We start from the raw sequence: 24,851 nt of genomic DNA, 5'->3' as shown, positions 1-24,851 counted from the left end.
TAATAAAAACCAACTGATTAACCACGACATGCAAATTACAACGGTGTATAAAACCTTCAAAAAATTAACATTGGTCTAAGGAGTAACAAATATAACAAAATGTCAATACTTTTGTTTTGAAAGTTTCCTTTTCTCTAACAACTGTTAAAATGATTGCCAATACAAAATAAAAGCTTTATCACCGTACACTGACGAATCATACAAATATATATTTTCTCTGGTATTTGACGTGCATGAGCATTATAAGACCTTACCACGCCATAATTTTATAACCATCTCTTCACAATAAACCCGCAATATTCCAGTTGGTTAGGCTGAAAAATAAACGCATTATCAGCTGTGCTATCGCGCAGTCCGTTTCATTCGTGCGGAACTGGTCGGTTAAATGGAATGGTCGAGGCACAGGGATCTGGTCTCATTTCAGCGGATCTGGGCTAAAGCAGATCCGTTAAATGGAAGAGTCGCGTCATCTCCGTTTACTCCAATGGACCTTTTTTCCTTCCTTTCTTTCTTTTTTTAAACTGCAATTGCGGATCATGGAGCCTCGTAATAGATCCAGTGTTCCAGGTGGTTCCAACTGGTTTTTATATTAACTGGTTAGATTCGTTTACATATTCCACTCTCAGTGTTTCAGATGTTGGATCCGCAGATTCGTCATTTTTACTGAATGGGCTTCTGTCTGTCAGTGTGTCATGCGGTTTGTCAAGAGTCATTCCTTTTAAATTCCGTTTGGCATTTTTAAATTAGATCAGTCGGTCTTTTTTTTTTTTTTTTTTTTTTTTTTGCTGATTTTGTGCAGAATTTTGCCATAACATCACGTTATATAGAGTAGCAGCTGCCCACGTAACATTTTTACATCACCAAGTAACGTTTGCGTGTTTCCTGAGTCAGTCAACTCGAGGGACGAGTCGAAAAAAAAAATGTTGGCTCGTTTTTTATGTTATAGAAAGACAGAGGTAGGAGACAGCAGAAGACCTTTTGATTTAAAAATAAATAAAATAAAATAATTTCATTGTTGCCTGAAGATAATATTTGCATGAGCTGGAGACCTCTTGTCAAACCGCATGACACACTAACAGAGAGAGAGACAGAGAGAGAAGACCAGGATCAAACATCTGGAACTTAGAGCATGGAATATGTAAACAAATCCAACCAGTTAACCTGGAACACCAGATAGGTTTTCTGTATTTAATCTATCACAACACCTGTGGCTCTCACAGATTTAAATATATTAATCATTCCACATCAAAAGGAGCCAGTTGAGGTGGTTCGGACATCTGACAAGGATGCTCCCTGGGCACCTCCTGAGCGAGCTGCTGGCCTGGGAACGCCTTGGTGTTCCCCCGGATAAGCTGGAGGAGGCGGCTGGAGAGAGGGAGGTCTGGGCTTCTCTGCTTGGGCTGGTGCCCCCGCGACCCGGCCCCAGATAAGCAGAAGAAAATGGATGGATGGATGGATAATCTTCCTTACTGTATTGGATTGATGAACAAAAATATAATTATTAAAATATAGTCACTTTATTTTCCACTCAGATTATGCGATTTTGATTAAAGTTTTTGTGTTTTGTTAAGAAAAGCCAAGCACTATGCCTTCCCATAGTTTTTTTTGTCAAGCTATTGACAACCTACAGAACCAATGCAGATGGAGAAAATGATTATACATGTTCAGTTGTAGAATCAAATCTGTGAAACATACCAAAACAAACAAAAACAAGTGTTTAATTTTTGTTTCTTCTTATAGATCTTCTTATATTTATTTTATTTCCGCAGGTACAAGCGAATTATGAAAAAACACTGAAAGTCTGTTGAATGTATAGTCCATTGTTTTTGAGGTTATTTAAAAGACAAAAGAATGCTGTACTCATAAATATACATAGATTAAATGGTAAGTAGACTGTTTCTCATATAGGGCTTTGCTACTCTCCCGGAGAACTCAGAGCGCTTTATACAGGATGCCACATTCACATTCTTCTATGCTTTTAAGTGTTTTCGAGCTAACATTCACACCCGGAAAGATACATCAGAGAGCAACTTTGGCTTAGTATCTTGCATGTCCCAAGGATATTTGGCATGCAGCCATGGATCAAACCACCAACCTTCCTATCAGTAGATGTCCTGTTCTACCACCTGAGCTACAACCACCACAGATCAGCATGCAATTACATCTTCCAAGAAAATGATGCACCTTCATAAACTTTGAATTAATCCATTAAAAATACAATATTTACTCTCTTTACTCTTTACTCTTGCTCTTTAAAAAAATATTTTCTAATGCTTGTTTGACTAACTTTGCAATCCTTCCCTAATACAAGAAAGTGTGGTATGTAACTATGTTTAAACCAAAAATTGTGCCATTAAACTATGGGCATTCCTGATTATGGTTATTGATTAAAATGGAAAAACTGGATCACTCCATAATAGCTGTACTGCCACTACCTGACTACAGTTCATTACTCCATATTTATATATATATATATATATATATATATATATATATATATATATATATATATATATATATATATTATAGAAACAAAATCAGTCATGATAAGTATAGTTGTATAGTTCACCAGTTATAATAAAAAAGCATTATGACAATATGTGAAATGACTATTAGTTAGAGAACCTATCTCAGCTGACATACAGCAAAGGCAGGGTACATCCTGGATAGGTTGCAACTCTATAGCAAGGTTAACACATAGAGACAGACAACTTTTAATAAAATTATTTAGCTACAAAATTAGATTTTTGCTTCTAGGATGGGTTAATAACATACAGCTAAGTTAAATTTTAAAGTATTACCTAACAACAAGCTTAGAGACTTGCCTTGCACAGCATAAAAATTAACCCTGTAACTTTTCTGAATTGTTAAATGATTAAAGAAATATTATTAAATTCAGATTTTTCATGTCTAGAAAAGAAAACTATCAAATACTGTTGCGGGGACTCTGATTGTGTTATGGAACGGCTGTGTGCAGACAGGAATAGGACCCAAAGTGCAGACTCCGGAGACAGACGTGAACTCAAAAAAAAGCTTTAATGCTGAACTCAAAGTAACAAACTTCCAAAGTACAAACATTAACGCAGGCAGGAAAACCAAAACACACAGCATAAGTGAGGGTAGATAAGAGTAGATCGCAACACTGACAAACTGAAACACAGGGCTTAAATACATAGAGGGAGCAATGAGGGAATGGGCAACAGGAGGGAGACACAGCTGGGGCAAATCAGGCCTAATGAGACAAGCAGTAGCGGTTTTAGATACGGGCGACACGGGCGGTTGCCCGGGGCGGCATCATGGTGGGGGCGGCATCACGGCTCGTTCTCATGCTGCCCCGACATCATGCCAGCGCATATTGGGAATGGCATTGGTTTTCTATCGCCCATTTGCTGGGAGTAAGGGCGCCCTCCGTTTGCGAGGTGCGCCTGCTGCTTGCGGCACAGGGAGGAGAGGGCGGGGCGGCGGGGGATGCTCTCGCTGGCTGGAGCAGCAAAAATGACCAACTCGCAAAATAAAACAAATTACAAACAAACCAACAAACACGAAAACACCAGACATCATGATACAGACTTATAATTTGCACCGATGTTTTTTCAAAATTATATACGCGAAAAGTGAGCGCGAGAGCGCTTTGTGCGCCAGCTTGCTGCTGAAGTCAAAGTAAACTTTATTGTCATCTCCGCTACATACAGTCCAGTATATAGAGAGACGAGACGACGAGGCTCCAGTTACAGCAGTGCAAGTAAACAAACAATATATATAAGAAGAGTAAGAAAATAAATATACACTTTAGGACCAGGGGTAAAGGGATCAATAACAATTGAAAATGTATATTTTATATTTTGTTGATCTAAAGTCTCACACACAACCCGTTTTTAAACTCTAAAAAAAGAGAAAAGAAGAGGAGGAGCGTAGCGACTTCCACAGTCGCTAGAGGCCGGGGACTGAGCCTGCCTATTTGCCTGTCAACTTTACGCAATAATGCCAGAGGTGGAATTGCTTGCTTGTTTTATAAAGTGCTTGAAAAGTTTACAGAGCAATGTGATCGGCTCGCGATTCAAACTCTTAAAACATCACAGGCTCTAATGCAACAAGGGGAAACTCGTTGTGCTGCGGTCAACAAAAACTACGGCTACCCAGCCCTGCTCTGTCAAAATCAAACCAGTGAAAGACAGACTGACAACGCCCTCTTAATGTCGCCGCTAGCACCCACGTGACTCCCATTACACATCACCATAGCAACCAAACAAATGAAAACCCAGTGATCCTTAAAATTCAATACATTTAATTATGACTCCTACAAGGAGAAACGAGCAAAAGATACAGGTAAGCAGATGTGTCATTGGATAATGGCAGGTCATGTATCCTAAAACATTAAGAATCAGAATACTTTCTTAATCCCTAAGGAAATTATGTGGGTTACAGTTCCTCCAAGAAGAAATGGTAAAAATAGTAACAGTAACAGACTAAACTCCAAACAATATATACAATAATATAATATTAATTAGTCAGTGTCAATTGTTGATTTGTCCTGTTTTCATTGTATGACGAATTATGATGTCTGTTTAGTAGCCGTTTGCATACAACGTTTGCATACAACGTTTGCATACAATGCATACTCTGTCTCTCTCTTCGTGTGTGTGTGTGAGGGGGGGGGGGGGGGGGGGCGCCAGAGGGGGTGTTTGCCCAGGGCGCCAAACAGGCTAGGACCGCCACTGGAGACAAGGGGAAGCAAAAGCAGACGCATTAACATGAGACATGGACTTTCAAAGTAAAACAGGGAACAAAACACAGACTCACAGGCAAGCACTATAACAAAGGGAACAGAGACGTGAGACCAGGGCAGACACAGACACTGACTGGACGTGGGGATACTGCATACAGGGGAGACAGCAACTATGGAACACAGACAGAAAACCAGAACACTAAAACTCTAACCAAACCCCACCCAGAGAACCTAAACTAAGAATAATCCTTAAACCCATAAAGCAAAGCTAGAATATAATGAAATAACAAAATCAAAGAACCAGAAACACAAAACACTGGGTCGATGACCCAGGGACCCTAACAGATTGTGACGCCATAATACGACCCATGCCCCCGAAAGTACAAGGTACTTACAATGTAATTATGTCATTGTTTCCTGTAAAAACCTGACTTGCCACTTGATATTATGTACAATTACAGGATACTTATGCATTAGTTGCATGTCTAACAGTGTCATTTTTTCAGTATTTCCCGTAAAAACCTGACTTGTGACGGAAAATTACATGTGGTTATAGGGTACTTACACCCGAGTTGCAGGTTGTATTAACACATGGTAAACATCCAGGGAAAACAGGAGCTGCGCAAATATACAGAAAAGAAGAAGCCAGGGTTTCACTGTGTAGCTCAACAATCAACAATTCAGCAAAGATTGACTGCCAGCTGAATTGCCAGAGGGAGAACCCTGGATTAGTCATGCCCATAAATGCAGGCAACAACAGCAACAGACAGAGAGGGAGTGAGAAAGAGAGCGATAACCAAAATGGAGAGACAGAAGGAAAACAAACCGGGCAAAACCAGCCAGGGAGAACGAGGGGCTATCTGCTTTACAGCATTAGGCTGTTATACCTTATGTTGAGAATAGCGTCCTTCTTTCTCCACAAAATAACTGCAGAAAACAGCTTCTGTGTTTACTGGGAAATCTTTTAATTTGAGTTGACAAAATTCCTTAGAACTATAGCAGTAATTTAACCTGAAACATAAAAAGGGAAGAACAAACTTTGATTTCCAAAATTGAATGTCTCATCACTCCAAATGATATCTCCTGAAAAAGAAGACGTAGCTATTTTAAATGACCAACTTCACAACCTTTATCTTTATAAAGGCAAAAGCTCTGTGTGAGCTCTAGAAGGCAACGGTTAGCAGAGGGAGACCGAAGCACAGCTTATTTATTTTGTCTAGAACAACAAGAAGCACAATTTCATTCTTTCTAATCTGCAGCTTACTGTTTACTAGCAGATTACTGTTTTGCCTTTTACAGCAAACAATGCAATTCCATCTACTAACAATGAGGTTTCCTTTATTTTATGATTAATGTTAATATTTATTTATTGAACACATAAATAAATGTGATGCGCCACTTACTCTGATCAATGTCAAAATGCATATTTAAAATATAAAAAACCAACAACTCTCTAGGTTTAGGCTGTTTAAGTGTGTTGAATTTTAAACATCATTCTCTGATTTGCTGACAACAGAGACTATACGCACAATTTATTGAGCAAGAAATTTTACCTGGTGCCTTATTACATTAAAGCTTCTACCACTGGGATATTTCTTCTATCCCTGTTATCTTTGGGAGTAATTATATCAATAGAATTAAATGTTTTTTATTTCAGTATATCGTGTAAGATTTAATTATGCTATTGTGAGCCCTTGGTTTGTATTGTATATTCTGTTTGTGTTCCTGTTCTGTGTAGATGAGACGTACTCATCGTGTGTTTCTAATGGGATGGTGTTTTGCGGCAGGTGGCAGCAGAGTCAAAGTGTTGCTACACAACCCTCAGAAAGATTCTGTTGATGCCGCATCAATGACGTCACATACTTGGTCACCAGTATTTTGACGATGGGAAAAGTTTATCGCTCTGGCGACGAAACGTTGTAGAAATCTGAGAAAACGATTCGACTAATGCGCTTTCCACTAGTTATTTTTAATTTCAGTTTATGATTTATTTCTTATGCGGTTTCAGGGGGATAACACTTTTTTCTTTTCTTGTCTTTTCTTGTCTTTTTTTTAACTACTGGACATATCAACCTCATACACCGAAGGACGGATCGACAGCCGTGGCATGATCGTGTTTTGTTCATAGAAAAGGTAATGTATTGTACTGATTTGTGTGATATTTTTATGTAATAACTGTAAATGACTGGACAAGAATCTGCTATAGATAAAGTTAAAAAATATTTATGAACAACGATATTTTTGATGTGTGCTGGCCAGCTGGCAAGCGATACAGATGTTAAATTTTCTTTTAAGATCTTCAAAAAAAAAAAAAAAGAACTTTATTCTTTATTCTTTATTTTATTTTATTTTATTTTATTTTATTTTATTTTATTTTATACTTTATTCCTGTTGTGCTTTCAATTTGGACGTCTTTCATAGACCTAAATGCTGTTGGGGTTTTGCAATCTTAAACTCTAGATTTGAACTATATCTTGCAAAAGGAGGACAAAAAATAGTGACCGAGAGATGTTAATGGGTTTAATAATTTGCACCTCTCAAAATCACCCATCTCCATATACTGCAAAGGTTACTAGCTGTAAACACTGAGTAATGATCAGATAGGAACCGTTTAGAGTTTCAGACCTATTTGTTTACATGCTTATCTTTGACATCTTCAATACTTTCACAGTAGGTGAAATCAAAGTACAAAGCTCCTAGCTTCGAAACTCTCTCTTGGTGTTTTTTTTTTTTTTTTTTGGTTTGTTTTCTTTTGTTTTTAAAGAGTAGTACACTGAAAATGCAAAAGTACTGCACTAGCAGTACTGAAAATATGTTCTGACGACAGACAACTCTACGGCAGACTTGGGTGCTATAACTTTAAAAACTTTCGAAATTAATTAGCTTAAAGAAAACTTAAGTATAGTGACTGCTCATATTTATACATCTCATTTAGTTCCATTTACACCAATTCTAAAAAGAGAGAATTTACGTCAAAATTGCATGTGTTTGCAAATGAATACTGTGCTAAAGCCTGACTGTTTTTTCAGGGATTTCAAGTAGCAGATCTGCTTTTCTGGAATTCCTTTGTGCATAGAGAGAGCCATCAATGCTGTGCTGCCTGACTGCTAGTATATGAAAGTTATGCAGCCTAGCTTAATCCATTTCATTAGCATTGTGCCTGGAGCTCTTTCACGCATACAGCATTGCCCTTATGTGCGTAGCAGTGCAGTTGTCTTGGGGTGGGGAGGATTTCAGCATTGGTCAGTGCAGCTGTGCCCACTTTCAGCAGAATGAAATCAGAGATGACTGGCTCCAGTATCCAATACACTGCCTGCACAGACACAATGTTACTACCCATACAGCTACTAGAGACATCTTGTAGGCTTACTCCATTAGCCAGTATTTTTGAAAGAAGGCTGGCCAGAAGTGTTGACCTCAAAAGATTTTGCTTGGCCACCACTGCCATGAAGTGTGATGCGCTGATCATTTAATGTCTGTGTACTATTTAAAAAGGTCATCCATACTTAATTTGGACTCTTATACAAATTCTAGAAACTCTTAAGGAGATTTTAACCATTGATACTTTGAATGAGTGTTTAGCACAATTTTGGTTCACTGATCTTACACGATTTCTTTATAGTATAGGTTTGAGTTGAGGTTGATGTTCAGTATTTAATTCTAAATTTTATTAGTTTAGCTAAACTGACGATACTTTGTGTTATGTGTTTTAAATATAGTTAGTGGTGGGGAGAGTTGAAGGGAAGTTTAAGCCTAATTTCAGTTTGACTACAAATAAGTTAAAAAAATAATGGTGTGTTTGCAGGCTACAACGCTTTCTCAGGTCCTTCCCATTTGAGTATACTGTAACCCAGGTCTTTCTTTTTTTGGTCCCCTAAATGTGTCACATGATGTTGAATCATAAAGTTTGTGTTTTGCAAGGTGGGTAGCTATAAAGATCATTAAATATTTGTGATTACTGTGTGTGAATTGTGCCTGTGCAGAAGTGGCACATTTTGAGTTCTAACTTTCTCGAGAACCCAGATAACAGAAGGTAGAGCTAAAGTAATTTGTCATTAATTTGTTTACAGACAGCATTCACAAAAGGAAACATAACAATATGTCGACTCATTTCTTCTGAGAATCTGATTAACTTTTTGTGACATGAATAAGGACACACACACACACAGCTTGCATGTTGCTAGATGTTTTATTGTTTGGGATTTTTTGTTGCAGCCTTTCAGCTGCTACATACACACAATGCACCATTTCAGGTCCCAGCACATCTTTTACATGGGAGACATGATCAGCTGATGGAGCTGAGGTGTGCGTCAGCCTCCCCTGACACCACACCCTGACACCACTGCTCCACAAGACTTTAAGTCTTTAAGCCACACTATCCCAGTCATTTGGGTTTGCCTCTTATATGTGGTCCAAGCTTGCATCATACTATGTGATGCTCGTATGTGCTGGATAGCCTCCAGGGCACCCTTGTACAGTTGGCAGCTTAGATCCAGTCAGCTGTGGTAAACGTCTGGATCTTGTGTTTAGGTTCTGTTCTTGTGCTGCTATTATCATTGCCTCTGTGCTGGCCTCTAAGCAAGCCTTTTCTATCCACTGGTAGGATTTCTTTATGTCAGGGATTTCCTCTATGTGTCTGTGGTACATTTTATGCAGCGGCTTAGTCATCCATGATCTTGGTCTTGTGGTGCAAAAAAAACAATGGTACAGAAATAGAATATATGGTATTTACAATATATATAATATATACATCTCAAAATAAATATTAATATAAATAAATACATTAGGAATATATACTAACTACCTACCTTAAGAAATGTGTGTGTGTTGTTTGTTTGTGTGTGTGTGTGTGTGTGTGTGTGTGTGTGTGTGTGTGTGTGTGTGTGTGTGTGCATGTATTGAGTCCAGTGGGAAAGTTATTGTAGCCTGAGTAAATAAGTGTGTTGTTGTAACATGTTAAGTGAGGGGGTGTTGTTACGCAGTCCGACGTCTTCTTGTGCCATGAGGTGTTGGTTCTGATGGACCACAACCTCCTGTAAAAGGGAAATATCCCAATTTATGCCCGGGTGAAGAGTCAATAGCAATCCTGATTGCCTGTCTCACTTGCATGAAGGAGTACATGTCTTGTAGGCAAGGCGGATTGCAGTCATTCACCTTTTCAGTGGAGTGGATTACATGCTGTAGTCTGCCTTTGTCCTTTGCAGTGGCAGCAGTATGCCAAAGTGTTAAAGGAGGTGAGAATAAATTCAGTGATGGAGCAGCTAAACTGCAATCTGTGATGGTGAGCAGTCCATGCCACATGCTCCGTGTGTCGCCCTGGTGGAAGCGAGACTCTATGCGCTCCCGATACCGGCGTTTGGCATCCGTCACCATGCGCCAAATGGCGTATAAAGCCGCTTTGTAGGCGCGTATATCTCCAGTGGCAAGACCAGCCTGGCGGTCCTGGTTTTTGAAATAGAAATTCTTCAACAAGATTTTGAGCTGTCACTTGTTTGTTTGTTTTTCATCAAAAACAAAAGAAATCAGTTTAGACTTGAGAAATTTGTTGCTGCTCACAATGTAATAGATTTATATATAGAACAACTTGTCAGAAGAACTGACAAGATGCTAGAACTTTGATTGTAGGGTGTTTACCTTACAATATGAAGCACCTTCAGGTGACTGTAGTGATTTATGACAGTATGAATAAAATTGAATTGAATTGAATTGAACAGAACCCTGACAGGAATGGATTGTGAAATTGCAGACCAAGAGGAAAAACTTTTTTTTTATACCAGTTGAGACTTCATTGTCATTAAGACTCAACATCTCGTTTACAAGTTCACATTATTTAAAAAAAAGGGGGTAGGGATAGCTCAGTAGGTAGAGTGGTTGCCCCATGATCGGAAGGTCGGGGGTTCGACTCCACTGAACAGCTACCCTTAGGTACCCCTGAGCAAGGTACCGTCCCTACACACTGCTCCCCGGACGCTGCATTGGTGGCTGCCCACTGGGTGAATGGGTTAAATGCAGAGGAGTAATTTCCCTATGGGGACTAACACATACACATTATTATTACATTATTATTATTATTACAAGAGAGACCTGTTTCAGACAGCATAATAAAATTAAAATTAGAAAACCACATTAAAATAGCTGAAAGAGTCATATTAAAAACAAGAGCAAGTTCCCAGTAATGATGTCAGAAAATCATTTAACCCTTTGATGCATGAATTATGACAACTTCAATCAGGATTTTTTCTTAAGTATTTTTTTTTTCACCTTAAGCCTTCATTTTTTTAAACATGTACTTTTCAAAGAGTTTTTTTACATGTCCACTTAGGTGGACAACATCACCTTTGGAGTGGCTGGCAGGGTATGGATTGACGCACCAGTGTCCAATGTAGTGGTTTATGTGCAAGTATACTATCAACACTGACACAAATACAAGAAAACAGCACCAAAGCATTCCCACAGCTGCACCAAAGCATTCCCACAGAAAACAGCTGTGCACTGTAGTGACCACTGTGTGTGAAAGGGTTAAATGTATTTTAAAGTCTGCATGTGAAATTAATTGAGAGAGCTGCAAGTCCTTCCTTAGTACGCTAAGAACAACCTGGAGAAAGATGATGCATACTGCAAGTGCCTTCTTTGGCCCATGTAAAAACAAGAGCTCTTTGGCAGAGACACTGCTTATATTTATGTTTAAATAGGGGAGAGGTGTTCAACCGAAAGAACAGCATCCCCACAGTGAAACACAGCAGTGGGAGGATTATGCTGTGGGAATGCTTTGGTGCATCTTTACACATCAAAGTGTAAAGAACCATGGGGAAAGAAAATTGTAAAGATTTTGAAAGAAAACCTCAAACAGTGATTTAGCAAAAACTGGGTCTGGGTTGTTTCCCTGCACAAAAGAAATTTTCATAGGTGGGCAAACAATCTTGTACACATCTGTATCAGCTGAAAAGTTCAGATTCTGTATCTCAAGCATTTGGTTGGAATAGCTGATTAAAACAGCATCTATGTTAAAGTCAAATTATGTCAGTTACAATATAATTAATCGTGTCAAATACATGTTCATACTTCTGGTCAGAGGAATACAAATTTTTAAATTAATCTTTTTTTTTCTTTAAATTTTCACACTTGTTGAATGTATTAGGAATTGACAGTGATATTGGATTTGGAAATTTCAGAATGACATAAGTACAAAAATAAGTAATTGCATAAATAAATACCCCGAGGGATTGTTGGTAGCTTACAATCATCAGAGTTTATGGATTGTCTTTCAGACAACAGAAACTTAAATGGTGTTTTCTCCTCCTTCCTTGTCTTAAGGTGCAGCCCTCACAGAGATGACTACATCACTGTTGCTCCACAGGACAGTCTTGCTGACTGTAGTCTTCTGTAACTTGCCTTGCATCGCTTCCTCCCTCAACCTGGAGGATCCCAATGTCTGCAGCCACTGGGAGAGGTTAGTCAAGATAATAGCCCATGAAGGGCAATAAAGGCATTCAGCCTTAGGTGTCCTTTACCCGCCTCCAGACTATACTAACCATCGCCGTAACATTACGCCCCTGATACTAACATTACATACTAATGCACTAACAGTGGAAATGTGTTATCAACCTGATAACTTTCTTAAGCTGTGTTTAAAGTCTCAATACTTAGCAGTCTGTTTTTTCCATTTGCAAGGATGAAAAAAACTTCTATGTTCAGGACTATCCCAGTAAAGCTGAGCATCGCTCATTTTCCTAATTATAGTACCATCATTCCACTGAATGCTAAAGACACAGTTACTAGAGTTTGTGCACACACAGACTTACCTGTAGAGGTTACTGATGAGACTTACATGACTTACAGAGAATCTGTTCTGTTCAGCCTCATAACGCAGAAACATGTCTTCAAAACAAGGCTGAACACAAAAAGTTTCTCTGTCAAGGTTTGTCAAAACTTGCAGAGTACTTTGTTTGCAGAGTACTTTGTTTGCAGAGTACTTTCAGCTTTTGCTCTCTGCTGAAACCGAAAGCTGAAACCTGAGCTTTTGACTGGCTCACTTTAATATATAAATCCAGCACTGTAACAGTTTGCATAAGATATTAGAAACCATATGCATTTCCATTGTTAAACAAATGACACCTATTTATATTTCTATATGAAGGCCAATAACCTCAATTGGTTGCCCTGCAGGCATAGCATAAAGATGTTATGACCTATAATTTTTTATCTTATAAACTATTTATTGTATCATTATCGCTTCTAAGAAAACAAAGCTTTTGGACAAACAGGCAATTAGTTTTTACAGGTATTTTAAGGACATAAAAGTTGGTTGAGTGTCAATCTATTGTGTGTCAATCTCTTTTGAAGTAAATCAACTAATCGAACAGAGACGATTAATGAGGCAGTCATGAACTATCATCAGCCACACACTGGTTTCATGTCTGATATCCATTTTTTCACTTTCTGTGGTTTCAGTTACTCTGTGACAGTGCAGGAGTCATATGCCCATTCTTTTAATCAGATTTATTACACCAGCTGCACTGACATCCTCAACTGGTTTAAGTGCACCAGACACAGGTAAGAACCAATTAAAATGATACCTGATACGCATGGAAATGTGTGATGATAATGGGTTTGATTAAATGGCAGTACCACAGTTTTTCCCTGTTGTTTTTTTCTTTTTTTGTTTATTTAAATCAGACATTGTCATTGTATATTTACCTCATCCTCTTGAGGTAAATATACAATGACAATGTCTGATTTAATCCTTTGTCATCCTTCTCATCCTTTGTCAGTGTCAAAAACAAGGTCTGAAAGTGGCTTACCCCCTTTACCAAATACAAGTTGTAATAATAAAGACAAAATTTACAGAAGAATGTAGACATGCTAAATGGACTGGAACTTAAATAGAGCCTTTCATTCACCCAGTTACACTCACATTCATACAGCACTTTTATCTAACAATTAAGACAGTCACATGCCAATGCATGCAAATTGGGGTTCAGTATTTTGCCCGGGGACATGTCAACATGCAGACAAGAGGATCTGGGAATTGGAGCCTTGAACAAGACTATTTTTTTGAATTCTGCTCCCACCAAATTTCTGACCATTACTGTCTGCTCCCACTGTCTGTCTCTGTCACCTGCTTTTACAATATTTGTGTCCAATCCTGCCTGCATCCACAGAAAGCATTGTAAGTTGGTGAAAGATGTACCCTTAAGCCCCCTCCTCAATTCAGAGATGGTCTTTCTATTTTCATGTAAACAGCCTTGTTGACTCCCTGCTCAAACCAGCATTCCTCCCTGTCCAGGATGTGGGATAGATCCTTATCACTGAAAGAGTGTTCACTGGCCTGTAGTAGTAAATAGACCGCAGAGTCCTGGCCTGATGAGTTAGCTCTTCTGTGCTGTGCCATCCACTTAGCCAGAGGTTGCTTGTTATCCCTGATGTATAATCATAACAATCCTCCTGGCACTTAACACTGTTCACTATATTACTGTTTGTGTGCTTAAGGGTACATCTTTCAATATCTTACAGTGCTGTAATTGCAGCCATTCCCCAACTCTCGATGAATGGCACTCGTCATCATGACAGTTTGCATATTAATGATAAAGAAACTGAGCCCTATTGTTAGTCAGTGGTGTTAGTTTCAGCTTGTTTCATGCAAATGTACTGTTTAGAGGGTTGGGGAAACCTGCAGTCAGCTGAGACTGAAGAAATCACTTGAGTGATTGAGGATGAGTGATTAAATATTTCTTCCACTGAAAAAGTTACGTCCTGAGAACAGAATAAACTTTTGGGATTTACTTACCTGGATGATTGAGCATGCATCAAGTACTGTGGCCCTAGCAACTACCTGGTATTTTGGCTAATGGATGCACTAATCACCATTTATTTACACCTTTCAGAAGGGAATAGAGTATGGCACCAACATGTGAGCACACCTCTCATAATCCTGCCTTACAGGACAAATTGCACCAATCCCTGCTTCTCCACAGGAACACAGGTTGTCAGTGGCGGCTCATTTAAACTGTAGAAATTATTTACCAAACATCGGAAAACTTAGGTCAACTTTAGTGTTATGACACAACATCAATGTAACAAATTAATGCTACCTTAACTTCTCTGGCCCTGCACTTTAAATTGTCAAAGTCAACAAAATGTAAGATTTACCTGTGGTAGTGTATTTAAGCAAGTTATGTACCTTTGCTTTAACAATGAACAATTTCTTGTTGCTGTCCATACTGTGAAACCTTTCATTCTGGCTACAATGTTAGGGATCCTCTACAAGACACATGTAGATGTGACCAAACTGGAGCTCTGGGAGAGAGGTCACTCTATATACAATACTTTGAAAAAGTATTGTATATAGAGTTTTTCTAGTCTTACTCACTGCTTTTAATACACAAGCCCAACTCAGATTGGAAGATGAGCTACTAGTAACACTACATAGAGTAGATTTTGCAGTAGTTTTGCTCTCTTTGGAGAAGAGTTAGAGTTAAATGCTTTTGGTTGTTAATGTCAACGATCCACTTTACACATTTTAATAATATAATAAAAGCTGAAAAACAAAATAATTGGTTACTCAGTGTCTAATTTTGTATGTGACTTAAATTCTTTTCTGCAGGATGAGCTATAGAACAGCATATCGTAGTGGGAACAAGACCATGTACCGGAGGAAGTCTCAGTGCTGCCCAGGCTTCTATGAGAAAGAAGAGATCTGTGCTCGTGAGTAACACACACACACACACACACACACACACACACACACACACACACACACACACACACAGCCAGACATGTTTCTATCGCTTTAGAGGATTTCAAGCTATTTCCTTAAACACTAAGAGAGTCAGGAAGACATCTTATACAAGTTTCAGTGCTCTGTGAGACAAATAGTGATTTTGCTTAAGGTCAGCTGTTAGTAACACTTTCCTTACAGCCATTTATCACACTTATTAAATGCTGTAATTAATATTTCTTTTCAAATATCTTGTCACACTTACCTTCCCAGTAAGGCTATTACACAACCCACATCCCTCCTTTTTAATAGGCAGTGACAGGTGTTACTTTGGCAAAACTAACAATTGTAACAGCAGTAAAAAAAAAAAAAAAAGTTTCTGTCAAGACAGCCTGTTCTCATGGTGGAAAGAGTTGGTGATGAAAAAGTTATGTGTGCTGTGGTGGAAGGGAGAAAACAGTTAATGTCCCCCAGGAATTTGTTCTAGTGTGAAAATACTCTGCTTTATAAGTAGCCTAAGCATCACATGCTGCTCTGAGAATCACATTTAATTTGCCAAACACTTTAGGCAACATGCCGTTTCCTGTTGAAGTTTTATTGGAGAAGGAATCAGTTATATTAAGGATTTATTACTTTTTGTTTGTGTAAAGTCAGAGAAGAATCTGTTTGTTTGAAGTGGGTTAATCAATGCAAATCAAGCTTTAAAAAGAGTAATAATCTTTAAAATCAGTGGCATTTGCTTGGTATTAGTGGACAGTGAAAATAAATCATAGTCTTGATGGAAGTTGTCTGTTACAAGGACTGTATTTAGAGTTTCTTGTAAAGAAAAATATTTGTTTGCATGAGGAAAAATCTGCTTGAAAAGCTCTTTAAATCAGTCTGCTGTAGAAAACACAAAGTAACTAAAAGAAACATTGACATTTTATTGAAAAAGCAAACAATTTCTAAAAGTCCAATTCTGTTTTTGGCCACAAAAACTCTTTAAAGTGTTAAGCCAAGTCAAGTCACAGAGCATTCAAAAAAGAATATCAAGTTTCCATCTCACAAATCAGATTTATGTCTTAGACATGAACATTTATGTGATTACTACTACATGACTAATTCTAATGTAGATGTGTTTTGATGGGTTATTTTTTGGGGGGACCGTGCTGATCCCTGGCCTCTCTCCCTGTCTCCTCGATGTCTAGCTCATTGTACAGAGAGCTGTATTCATGGCCGTTGTATGGCACCCAACACCTGCCAGTGTGAGCCAGGCTGGGGGGGCTCCAATTGCTCAAGCGGTAAGTCCTCCAGCTGTTGCTGTCTGTTCACAATAATGACTTTGTGAGTGGGATTGGTTTTCTGTAAAAACACTCTGAACTCACAAGAGGAGAATCAGACTGTTCTCGTCTTACTGTACCACACCAATGGCTAGACATACTGCAGGGCCAAAATACTGATGTTAGTCACAACACATGCCAGTCAAAAGTTGGAACGTGAGCATGTAGGAACTCTGGAAATTAGTGGATTTAGTTTTGATAATCAGATGTTCTTACATAGGAACTTGTTATAGGATTTTAACTACCTGTCTTCCTTAGACATATTTTAATTTCACAGGGAATTGGGGGGTTTTAGTGGGTGGCAGATTTTTTATGTAAACAGACCAGTTTAGCAACAATACTTTTTGTGCAACCTGGCTGCAGCAATTGATTAATTCTCTAAATGTTGACTTAAAGCAAGTTCCTAAAATGCTAAAGGTGACATGATGCACGGATAATAGTTTTGAGTCAGTTTTGTTTGATTTGGATTTTGCACTCTCCTCACATGGAGCATTTCTTATCAGTAAGACATCAGGACTATATCACTTGCCTCTACTTCACCAACACTGTTGTCTGTACAACGCGGGAGGCATTAAGGAAGATTTACATAGCTTACTATGTGATATTTATAAACCACGTGCTTATCATCTTCATTCACAAGAAAATCACAAAACAAAAAACACACAGCACCTGAAATACAAAACAGGTAGTATACAAACAAAAATACAATTTTGCTGTGGTGTATGTCTGTGTGTGTGTGAAAGAGAGAGAGAAAGAAAGAACAATTGGAAAAATTGTGAATCTCTGTGTATGAGCATTTGTCATGCAACATATTTGATAATGAGGGTCAGAGAATGCAATACAAACCCCTGGGAGCCAGAGGCAGACAGTCAAAGACTCAGGAGAGCTGCACTGTACACAGACCCCAGAAGTGCTGAAGACCTGAGGTCACACACCTAGACGAAAACCATGGGTCCAACCCAGCAGGGGGTAGAGGGAGGACCTGGTGGAGGACTTGGTGGAGGGCCCACAGCCCAAGGGCAGGAGTGCCAGACAACCAGAGGCAGCAGGCAGCCAACTGCGGCAGAGGCCAGCCTTCCCAACATGAGCAGAGGATGGGAACCCAGGCGCGAGAACCTCCTGACGGAGCCAACTTGATGAGAGGTCCAAGCCTCCCCATACCACAACCCCAAGGGAGCAAGCCAGCCAACGCCAGTGAACCTGGGACGCAGGCAGACTGGCCCCAGATCAGCAGCCAACCTCACCACCAAAAGACAGGGTGCAGGAAACAGGGGTGAAGGCCACTTTTAACAGTTGTTAGTGTCAAAGGTAGGCCTTTTGGGTCCATGTGTTGGTGCACGTCACAGTACGAGTAAATAGTCAGTAGGACTGTGTGAAATCTAGACTAAACCACTACTGATGAGGGAACAGATGCGACATGAGAATGTGGCAGCTGGTTAACTCATCCAACCAACTTTGGCCCACGCGGCACATGTTCCATCCCTCCCCACGACCCTATGTGTAAAAGTGACTGATAATCAGAGAAGGTTGAGGAGGATAAGGCATGGGATCTCTAAGACCAGTTGACTACCCTTGAAGGAGAAAGCCACTTCTGCTGGCTCAGTAAGCACTTCTGTTTCCTCTATGACACTGCAGGGCAACAAAAAGTGAACCAGGGGCCCGTGCAAATGGCGCAGCCTACCACCGCTGCACCAAAGGCTGGCACACTGCTGACGCCACTATAAAGAGTATTCTAACATGTGCAGACATGCCCCAAATCTGGGGGCCCATCTGCACATGGAGCCAGTAACCCGCTCAATCAACAAGGACAAGAAGGGTCAAACTGAGTCTGAACGTAGCCACTGCTCCTACCCACCCAAACTGTGTCAACCACTCCAGAATGCCAGAACATTCGGCCACTTGCTCTGGAACCAACAAGTACCAGCATACCAGGGAGGGGCATCAACATCAAGCAGGGAAAAATAGGGAGGGGTAACCTCACCCTCCATGACCTTGTCCCACAAAGGCTCAGCAAGCCCCAGACCCAGACATTGACACACACACAGACACCCAGGGAACCCTCTTTTGATGATAATGTTGAGTCTCTTGTAAATTCTTTTAATGAACATTGCCTTTCTATTATGGATTAGGTTGCTCCTTACAAAATTAGATATAGTTCTGTTGTCTGTCTCTCTCATCCTTATTAAATAGTGATCCTCATGGTTAGCAGAAGACAGAAAGACTGTAGAAAACCATGGTGTGACTGTCTATAAAGAATATTTTAAAGAACTTCTTTTTTCTTACAATATGGCACTGAAAGAGGCAAGAGCCTCATTAAAAATCATAAAAATAATCCCAGGGTGTTATTTGACACCATTAATAGCATTATATCCTCCCCTCCTCCACATGCATTGATAGCCTCTGACGATGACTTTAATGTATTTCTCCATGATTTTGTAAATAGGGTGATGGACTTAAGCTTGAAATTCTCCTTAGGTTCCTTGCCTAATGGGGATTGCCCTCAGTGCTTTGATTCATTTACCTCATTCTGTTCAATTACACTAAGTCACTAAGTTAGAATAATGGTTAAGCTGAAACCTTCATCACCCTCTTTAGGGATCTTGCATCCCTCTGTTCTTTCTGGGTCCTTCATTGCTTTCTATCATTAACAGCTCAATGAAGCGAGGTTGTGTTCCATCTTACTTTAAGCATGCTGAGGTCCTTCCATTACTTAAAAAACCTAGTCTTGATGCCAGGTCTCCTAGTAATTACCGGCTTATTTCAAAATTACCATTTATTAGCAAATTATTAGATAAAGTTGTCAAATCAATTTATTTATTTATTATGCAAACTACAAATTTCTGACCCTTTTCAGTCCGGTTTTCAAAAGCAGCACTCCACTGAAACTGTTCTTTTAAAGGTCTGTAATCTTTTTGCTTTGTGCTTGTGTTGCTTGACCACAGTGCTGCCTTTGATACTGACCATAATATTTAATTACTAGGCTGAAGGTTTTGGTTGGTAACTCTCGCTCACCACTAGATTGGTTTTAATAATAATGGATTGGATTTATATAGCGCTTTTCAAGGCACCCAAAGCGCTTTACAATGCCACTATTCATTCACTCTCACATTCACACACTGGTGGAGGCAGCTACGGTTGTAGCCACAGCTGCCCTGGGGCAGACTGACAGAAGCGAGGCTGCCATATCTCTCACTGCTGGTTTAACCTGTGGCATTCCTCAAGGTTCCATCCTGGGTCCATTGCTATTCTCCTTTCACATGCTTCCTTTAGCTGGTATTATTCGATCTTTCTCGGGCATTTCATATTAATTTGATGCTGATGACATTCAACTGTACTATGTCTTTTAAGCCTCATCAGCTGGATAGGTTGTCTACCCTAGTTGACTGTTTATCTCATTACTGACTGGCTTTCCAACAATTACTTTGTTGTAAACCCTGCAAGACTGCCATGATTACAGCTCCTCCTGATATACAATCAAGAATCAGTCAAATGATTGCTTCTTTTTACTTGGTAATTTTGGTGTAATATTTGATTCCTCCTTGAACTTTGACTCAAATATAAAATTTTGCTTAAGATCCTGTTTCTTTTATTTAAGGAGTATTTCTAAATTGCAACCTATAGTTTCCTCCTATGAAATGGGAAAATTTTTTCATGCATTTGTATTATGCGCTTAGATTACTGTAATGCCTTTCATTTTGGCTTAAATCATCTCTGTCACACCTCAAGCAATAAAAAATGCTGCAGACAGATTCCTGACACACTCTCGTTTTATTTTCTCAATATTGGCTCTTGGTTGATATTAAAATTCATTTGAGGAGTCTCACAATTGCATACAGAGCAATAAATAGACAAGCTCCGCACTATTTGTCCCAAACATCTTTTTAAACACACTGCTTGTTGCCTCCATTCACAAGCTCAAAATCTATTAGTTGTACCTCATACGAGAGTGAAGACTAGAGTGGACAAAGCTTCCAGGCTATGGAACAGTTTATCACTCCAGCTCTGTTTAGCTGACACTGTGGAGTCTTTTAAGGAATATTTTTTCCATTTAATCAGGTTTTTTGCTGACTTTCTTTTGTTGTGTGTCTGCTGTGGCAGACATGTGGAGTGGAGAGAGAGTGGACCCAAATGCAGACTTCGGAAATGGACTTTTTTTGAGGCAGAAAAAAACACAAACAAAAGCACAGTAAGAGGCGATCGTGGCACAAGAGTTGGGAGTTTGCCTTGTAATCGGAAGGTTGCCGGTTCGAGCCCCGGCTCGGACAGTCTCGGTTGTTGTGTCCTTGGGTAAGACACTTCACCTACCGCCTACTGGTGTCGGCCAGAAGGGCCGATGGCGCGATATGGCAGCCTCGCTTCTGTCAGTCTGCCCCAGGGCAGCTGTGGCTACAACTGTAGCTGCCTCCACCAGTGTATGAATGGGTGGATGACTGGGTGTGTAAAGCGCTTTGGGGTCCCTAGGGAGGACTAGTAAAAGCGCTATACAAATACAGGCCATTTACCATTTTACCAAGAAAACGACTAAACCTAATCGGGGAGGAAACTAGAAGCAAGTCTAAAGAAACTAAAAACCTGAGTCATGGGAAATTCAGTGGGTGATATCCAGACAATCCAGCAACAAACAGAGGAAGACAAAGACTACGTGTACACTAATCAGAATAAATTTGAAAACGGCGTTTTAGTCTAAAAATGCTCCGCGTCCACACTACTGTTTTCAATTGTTTTCAGCCACACTGAAAACTCTTAATTCCTGTACTACGCATGCGTGAAACCTGTGTCATTTCTGCCGTGTATTTACTTTCCGGCTCTTTGAAATGTTGGGGCAAAATGTCGAGGAAAAGAGGAAAAACTGATATTATTCTTTAATAGGGCTGCCAAAATTGAGAGCAAACAGTACTGCTGTACAGTACCAAACACCATCTTAGTTGAATTGGTCACATGACTGCATCATATGACTAAAATGCGTCATCGTCTTCGAAAGCCTCAGTTTTCGCAGTCCACACTGCGATGTGAAAACAGTGTTTTCAAATGTATCCACTTTGGAGAGCATTTTCAAAAAGCTCCATTTTCCTTGACCAAAAACGGCATCTCAGTGTGGATTGAAGGTTAAAATGGAGAGAAAAAGATGTGTTTTCAAACGAAAACGTATTAGTGTGGACATGTCCAAAGCGCTTAAATACACAGAGGGATAACGAAGGAATGAGACCCAGGAGGAGAGCAGAGCTGGGAGTAATCACACACAATAAGAATGGAGGAAGCAAAACTGAAAACACTAACATAGCACACGAGACTGTCCTAGTAAAACAGGAAACATGAGACAGGCACTTGAAACAATGCGAAACACAGACATGAAAAAATAACTTGACTAGACGTAACACAAGGACCACAGGGGAAGCACAGAGACAGACACCAAGAAATCCAAGACATTTGTTTTTAAACATGGTTCACTGTTGATACTGTATCTTAATTGTCGTTCAGCGCTTTGTGACTGTTATGCCTGTGAAAGGTGCTAGATAAATCAACTTTACTTACTTACTTGTGGCTCAACGAAAACAACAAAAAGCGATCATCTTTGTATCTCATTGACACCGAGGTCTAATGTATGATTTAAAACACATCAAGCATTCCTATATTCTACTGTTGAAATAATGATCATGATCTTTCAAAAGCAAGTAAAAGTAATAAAGAACTATAACACCTAAATACTTCTACAGTTACATGCTAAATTGATCAACAGGAATGGAAATGTCATAACTGAAAAAACTTAATTAGAAAGCAATGGTTTTGTCATAATTTTTGAAAATCATGTGTCTGTGCTGCTGCCAAACTCTGAAATGTTTGGCCTGTCTACTTTGTCTCTTGTTGATTTTATCTTCTAACTGTGGAAATTCAATTTTTTGACTGTGTAAATTGGGGAAGTATTTGACTCTTCTCTCTTTTGTGTCTTCATCAGTTGACACACCAAAAAAGTCCCAAACGTCATAACAGCAAATGTTAGTGCATCTGGTAAACTAGCTTGAGCTCATCACTATTTTGAGACTGTTGTTTGTGTTTGTTGCTTTTAACAGTCATTTCCCTAAATTTTGTTGATGCAAACTTACCAAGAGGTGATTTTTGTTCTTATGAATCTGTAAATGTGCGTTCATGCAGACTGAAATACTGAATACTGAAATGGAAGAGGGCCTCACACGGTGTGTCCCATCGTCTTCAGTTTCACCCTGTGATAAAAGAGCTTGTTGTGTCTGTCCCTTAGGGCAGGCCTGTCTGCTTACTGCTCACACACACACACACACACACACACACACACACACACACACACATTTTTCTTTGTGGATAGAAGTGTGAACAAATTACTTCAGTTATTATTAAGTTAATTATTATTTCTTTTTCTATTTTTTGCTTATTCATTTTTTAAATCTTAAAATGTATCTTGCACAGAAAGGCAAACTCAGGTGTTATATTTGTTATATTTTATTTGAGGGATAGGAATGACTTGATAAAAAATGTTGCAAACCCAGGAGACAAGTGAGGGAAAAATATGTGGTTAAAGTTACTGCATTGAAGGAACAGTCAAGTTCAAACACAGTATCTTGCTTTGTTTTTATCACTTGCACATGAATTTTGGTGGTTTTTGTGCAAAGCCATTTCTTTCTTCCACAATTAACCCTGCAGTAGTTGCCCTGCAGTCGTCCTTCACGGTCCATATCCATATTAAGATCTCTTACTGAAAACCATTGAGCTCTTTGTGACTAACCCTTAAATCTTTGTTCGACCTTCTTTTACAGCTGCACAGTTAAAAATTTAAGGCTAGAATTAGGATATTTATGAACTCAAGATTCAAGTTTTTTCCAGTTAATTCTCAACCCTATCTTGGATGAAATAGATTCAAATTACACCACCAGTCACCTCAAGGCGCTCAAGATTGAGGGAAATATTTTCCATCAGTAATGACAGCTATTGTTAGAAAATGATTTTAAGTTTTTAATATCTGATGGACAATCTGTTTTGCATTTGGAAGACATGAATAATCGTATCAATAATCAATAAACACTGACATGTTTGACTTGAAATAGGTGCTGAAGCAGGGACTAGGTTTTTCTGTAAAATGTAGCAAAAATAGCTCAGTATATGGAACTAGTCACTCAGTTCATATTCATGTGGCTTTCTGTATTAAATGGCCTGAAGATCAAAGAAAGACTAATCTGTTGACTGTCTCATACAGGTCAGTGAACCACAACAATATGTCTGAGGCTCAATTTGACATACGAAGAACAGGAAATGGCAAAGACAATATGTGCTGTGTGTGTGTGTGTGTGTGTGTGAGAGAGAGATTATGGGTGGGGAGGGGTGGGTTATCATTAGGAGTAATAGCAGGAGGAGAAAATTTTGTGGGAGGAAATGACCTGAGGCAGTGGAGCTTGTGATTTAGTACACATGATAATAACACAAGATCCTCAGGAGGGGCTCAAATTCAGCTGTGAAATCAAAGTAACATCAACATTATGGACTATATTTCACTGTCTATGTAAAAAATATTCTCTTTTGTGTTCATATCAGTAGATCACTTTGAACTCTTAGTTGTCAACAAAGACTCTCAGTAGTCCACCAATGACAGAAATTATTAAATACAAATATTTTGTATACTACCCACACATAATATGATCTGAGCCCTAAAAGCCAACAAAATGCTTTATAACGAATTACAGTATTACTGTTATTTAAATTATTCAAATATTTAATTAATATTGAAATCATTAAAAAAACGTTGCTGTTGCTGTTTGAGAAATGGCCTCACTTTGGCTCAAGAAAACTTTGGTATACAGTATAGTTCATGGTTGGCTTTATGACTGCAAAGTGCCCAGGTGTTGTGGCCCTAAAACAAGCCCAAATCATCCCCTTTTAGACGTTTTATCTGATTTAGTGCTCAGCTCAGATAAAATAATTAATTGTAGGTGATTTTTAACATTCATGTAGATACTAAAACTGACAGCCTGTAAAGAACCCACCACTTTAATCACACTCTAGATCTTGTTTTAACATGTGGCATAGAAACCAAACATTGAACAGTGTTTCCTAAAAACCCTCTCTT

General features: G+C 39.1%; 1 protein-coding gene across 1 annotated transcript in view; it reads left to right on the top strand.

Annotated features, from left to right (window-relative positions):
* The first annotated feature begins 6,605 nt into the window (after positions 1 to 6,605).
* megf10 (multiple EGF-like-domains 10) overlaps positions 6,606 to 24,851 on the top strand; it is a 56,963-nt gene continuing 38,717 nt past the window's right edge. The window contains exons 1-5 of the mRNA XM_087844036.1: positions 6,606 to 6,859; positions 12,041 to 12,176; positions 13,178 to 13,279; positions 15,330 to 15,430; positions 16,631 to 16,723. Of these exons, the coding sequence (XP_087700162.1) occupies positions 12,058 to 12,176; positions 13,178 to 13,279; positions 15,330 to 15,430; positions 16,631 to 16,723 (415 nt within the window). The 5' untranslated portion in view covers positions 6,606 to 6,859; positions 12,041 to 12,057. The remainder of the gene's footprint in view (positions 6,860 to 12,040; positions 12,177 to 13,177; positions 13,280 to 15,329; positions 15,431 to 16,630; positions 16,724 to 24,851) is intronic.

Source organism: Neolamprologus brichardi, chromosome 7 (genome assembly GCF_056152115.1).
Source record: "Neolamprologus brichardi isolate AB-2024 chromosome 7, ASM5615211v1, whole genome shotgun sequence".
Lineage (NCBI taxonomy): Eukaryota > Metazoa > Chordata > Actinopteri > Cichliformes > Cichlidae > Neolamprologus > Neolamprologus brichardi.
The sequence above is the reverse complement of the archived record's forward strand: the minus strand, read 5'-3'. Positions and strand labels throughout refer to the sequence as shown.